Raw genomic sequence first — 4,914 nt, forward strand, 5'->3', positions numbered from 1 at the left:
CCAACTGAGACATTAGGAGTAGAGATACTATCCTATGTTGCTAGCATAACCATATTATTTTGTAGTCATGTTAACAATTCCATAAATTTATTTGTTTTTTGTTGATATTTCTCTATGATTCAAGGAGGTTTTAAGTTCTGGTCGACAAACCGTTTTGTTTCCATGTCTGTTATGTATTCGCTGCGTGTCTGTTTCTGGTAGTATTTGTTTTCATATTCGTTTCCGGGGTTTCTGTATTCATTTCTGCTTCTGCAAAAAATATATGAAAACAAATATGGTAACACCCAGTTTTATCCGTTTCCGCGCCGTTTTCATTCCTAGTGCCTACGGGTGTCATGTTCACTCCTCTTGCACCTTTCGTGCATTATGAGTGAAAACCCTACTCCGCAGTGTTGGACTCGACGGCGGCTGCGATGCGTAGGGGTCGTGTCCCTCCTAGGGTTGTCGGCAATGAGTGCAGGTCCCAGCGCTAGCGGCATTCCTGGTCCATCCTTTCCCGTGTTATTGTTCGCCGGCGCTTGACATACACACGCTTTTGACGGCATTCATTTATATTACACCGTTCAGCCGTATGACTTTATTTATAAAGCAAGGTGAAAGTCTATTTCCACTTTAATAGCGGGCTCGCGGGGCAAGTGGAGCTGACGATGCTTTCTCCATAAGCGGCTCTAGCTTGGTGGTGAGGGCCAAAACCTCCTTCCGGTACCTTCCCGTGCAGTCTGCTGGGAGGTAGATGCCGACGAACGTCTCGCCCTCGCCCTTTTCGTTCTTGCCTCGGATGAAGAAGGTGGCGCCGCGGTGGGCGTCCGTGGTGACGCCTGAATAGACGGGCTTTCCCCACCCGAACTCGGCCTCGTCGAACCCGGCATGGCTGAGGTCCGACACGCCGAACGTGCGCTTCCTCGCGATCACAGGATGGCCCTCCAGCACCATCAAGTCCGCCACCGACCGCATGTACTCGTACGTCACCCTCGCCTTGGCCGCCCTGATGAGCCCCACCGCGTAGCCAAGGTCGCGGCCGCACAGCTCCCCGGCAGCGCAGCGCGCCACAGTGAAGGCGAACGCGTTGCCATAGTATCCGGCGGGGATCTCGCGGCCGAACACGTCCATGCGCCGGCCGCGCGCGTTCACCGCCATCATCAGCTGCACCTCGTCCCCGGACGCGTAGCCGAGCGCCGCAGTGCGGCTCCGCCACACGCAGGCGGCCACCAGGTCGAACTGAGACGCCGATGCCGCTCCCGGCGCGGCCCGGCTGCGCAGCGCGGCGATGGCCCCCGGCCCGAAGGAGAACTGGACGCGCGCCATGTCGCGCTGTGGCGTGGATGCGATCCGGTCGCCGTCGCAAACGTCCGTAGGCTCCCGGTACTCGTCGTGAGGGAAGCTAGGGAGTGGCGGCTGCCGCGCGTTGAAAATCTCCCTGGTCCATACGGGCGGCATGGACGGCGCGCTGGCGCCGCGGGCGAGCTCGCCGACTGCCTTCCAGAACTGCGCCAAGCCGGCGGCGTCGCTGATGCAGTGGGCGCTCTGGTGGCAGACGGTGAAGCCTCCGCACTTGAGCCGTGTCACCTGGACGTAGAGCAGGGGCTGGTTGATGATTGCAGCTAGCACTAGCGGCACGCCAGGCGGGGGCGCCTTGTAGACGTGGTCGTCGTAGATGAACTCCTCGGAGCGCGGGAACGGCGGGTACCGCACGTCGCCGAGATCATCGATGGCGATGTCCGTGTCGGCCTCCACGAACATGACGCCCTGCCCAGCGCAGTCCACAACCAGCTTCCGGCCGGCCTCCTCGCGCAGCCGACCGGCCATCGGGTAGTAGTGCACCAGCGCCTCCGCCAGCGCAGCGCGCACGGCCAACGCCGGGTCGATGAGCCCCTTGGACGGGTCGCCTCGGTAGAGGTGGATCACGGTGCTGTAGAACCACATGACTGGCTGGTTGTCGATGTCCGACAACGCCATGCTCTGCCGTGGCGTCGCCCGCGCCGGCGCCACCAACGATGGCGTGCCCCGCCGCACATTCAGCTCATCTAGCACCGTCCTAGCAGCCATTCTAGCAATGTAGGTCCCCTGGTTATCAATCGACCGTGCTTGCATGGCTTACACCCATCGTGGTAGCTAGCTCTATTTATACAGCAGCAGCAACATCAGCTCCCTCTGAATTAGTATATCTAAGTGTAGGTTATTGGTAGGTAAGGGCATTTGTAGGTAAAAGTTGAAGTAAAGTTAATAGAGTAAAATTTTACTTTCTTAATGATGGCCGCATCTAGCCGATCCCTATAGTTATAGTTAGCGGAGTAAAATCAAATTTATGACTGTTTTGTATACTAGCCGCACAAACACAATCTCTACACAATGCATATCTTAAAATCACTCAAATTAAAGTATGGATAGCAATAATCATCATAAAGTAAAGTTTCATCACCGCGTTTTTCAAATTTAAACATGCGAAGTTCACCCAAAAGACATCACTTCAAACACAATGTTTGATTCAAAATTACCGCAAACATAACATGTATATGTTGTGGATCGAGCCAATCTTCGGCATGCACCACCACCATCTTGGCCACCACCACTCAAACGACGTCCTCGGCTAAGAAATCAACCTCGGCATCCTCTCGGCCACCATCATCACCACCACCACCCTCTCGGCCACCATCACCATCCTCTCGGCCACCATCACCACCACCACCTCCCCCCTCCCCCTCGGCCACCATCAGCACCACCCCCTTAGCCACCACCAACATTCTGAAGAGAGGCCAAAATTTCTCCATGAGTGAGCTCCCAATACTTTCCTGCGGTTTCATCCATTGTGTTTGGATTCATGAACATGATAGCGCGCTCTTCGGCCTTCTTCGCATCACGAATCCTCAGCCACCACCTTTAGGACCTCCTCCTTGGCCTCCTCCGTGTCTTGGGTGGACGAATGATCCCAATACGAGTCATAGTTGAGATCATCAAGGCCAATGGTGGCTGAGGACTCCAACGATGCGAGGAATTCGGCCGTGTTCATCTCCACTCTACAATGTCAAATAAAGCACTTTAAACAATCAATACCAATAACGAACAATCACTATCAAATACCAACGGGACGCGAGGTTTTAATTTTTACTTTGTTGGCATTTCATCGAGCACTTGGCGGGCGCGTTTTTTGTTGCTGGCTGCGGTCGCCGCTCACGCCGGATCAGTCGCCGTAGGGGCAGCCAGAGTGTCGCACGTGGCGTAGGCTTTGGACGAGGCGCTATCACGGTCTTCTCCATCTTCTTCTTGGCGGCCGCCTTAGCGAGCGCAGACGCTGCCGCCATCGACTTTCGAGCCTGTTTGCCTCCGATAGGTGCGGCGGGAGGGCGGTGTGCCGTTGCCGGAGAGGCGGTGGCCACCCCAGACACCATTCGCGCGCTTGGAGGCGGAGCTTGGACCCGGTAGTTCTTTGTCATCTCATCCCCAAGCTTTGTTTCGGCACTGGCGGCGGCGCGTGGGTGGTTTTCGACAGCGAAAAGCCGGCGTCGGTGGCCGGTGGGGTGAGGGGGGTTGGCTATCCATTCCGGCCGGCTCAGAGGTCATCGGTGGCGGTGGCGGGGGGTGGTGGCGGGGGGTGGCGGCGGGCGAGAGGGAGTTGTATTCGGCCGCCACACGATGGAGTATATTTAGGGAAATCTCGGGGAGAATAGGTCGTTGCAGTAAAATCATACTACGTAACGTTTTTAGGGGATCGGCTAGGTCCGCCGTAAGGGAGTAAACCGAAAATTTTACTCCCTTATGGCCGTATTGGGGATCGGTTAGAAATGCCCTAAGTCATGCACGTACCACACCGTCGACACGGTCTGAAGGCCAATGTTGAGCACCGAGGAGCGCAACGCAGGCAAGGAACCAGACTGAGCCGGGACGAACCATACTGAACGGGATCGAATGGAAAAACCTTCTAGAAAGAAACCATCCACGTGACACGCCACTTGGGTACTGTCACTACAGGAAAAAACGCTGTTGCCGAGTGTAAATTATCGGGAGCTTGAATACAGTCTCTATGCCGAGTATCACACAGACGCGGGGTTCAGCAAAGTGTGGCCTTTTCTGAGAGCAACTCAAAAAACACTCGGCATAAATAGCGTGCTCGGCAAAGGTGGACAAAACAACAAATATAGGCCGCTTAGCTAAGCCCTGGACTTGTGTCCCTCCTGTCCATATCTGACGGTTCCGTGATGGCGAGCGTGTTTGTTGAGGGTCTTAGAATGACGACTAAGTACCCGATAAATTACACTCGCCTTATAATTTTCTAACATTTCTTTAAGAAAAGAATTAAGGGTAAGTCGAGTACCAGATAATATACACTCGGCTTACCCTGTTGCATCATCTCTTTCATTTCTCTTTTATTGCAATTTTTTATTTTTCTTTCTTTCTCACACATTCTCTCCCACTAGTATTTTCCGCCACTTCTCCCCTCCCTTTATCTCCCTTTATTTTTTCACCTCTCTCTCTTTAAGGACACTTTCCCAATTCAGAGTTGTGTATTGGCCTTTTCCTACTTTTGCACAATCCTTGTAACTCATGTCATGACACCATGCAAGAAGAGGAGTGTTTCTTACTGTTCCTCACACAATTTCATGTGTCTCCTTGTCCGATGGACCCGCAACATCTACCCCCTATCGTTTCTTCAAAAGGGCCTCAGAACTTTTCTGCGGCCAATGGGGGCTATTCCAAGGCACATGTCAGTTCCTCGCCTTTAGGGGGGCGCCTATCATATTACACACATTTACTGCATCTATAAGGTTTTAGTGCCGAAAATTCAAGATTTGACCTGCTGCCACATGAAATCATGGACGGAATGGCTTGAAAGTCTCTGTCTGTGGTCTTTGATCATGACTAGATCATGTGCAACAAAGGCGAGGGAGGACCCGACACCGGTGGCCAAGGCTTGCCGGC

At 53.8% G+C, this 4,914-nt stretch overlaps 1 protein-coding gene across 1 annotated transcript; it reads right to left on the bottom strand.

The window, feature by feature from the left end:
- Positions 1-315: 315 nt before the first annotated feature.
- Positions 316-2,120, bottom strand: LOC119294040 (benzyl alcohol O-benzoyltransferase-like). Its single transcript, XM_037572320.1, has one exon. The coding sequence runs from the start codon at positions 2,089-2,091 to the stop codon at positions 613-615; it is 1,479 nt and encodes a 492-aa protein (XP_037428217.1). The 5' UTR covers positions 2,092-2,120; the 3' UTR covers positions 316-612.
- Positions 2,121-4,914: the final 2,794 nt, after the last annotated feature.

The sequence above is a fragment of the Triticum dicoccoides genome, chromosome 4B (assembly GCF_002162155.2).
Source record: "Triticum dicoccoides isolate Atlit2015 ecotype Zavitan chromosome 4B, WEW_v2.0, whole genome shotgun sequence".
Taxonomy (NCBI): Eukaryota; Viridiplantae; Streptophyta; class Magnoliopsida; order Poales; family Poaceae; genus Triticum; species Triticum dicoccoides.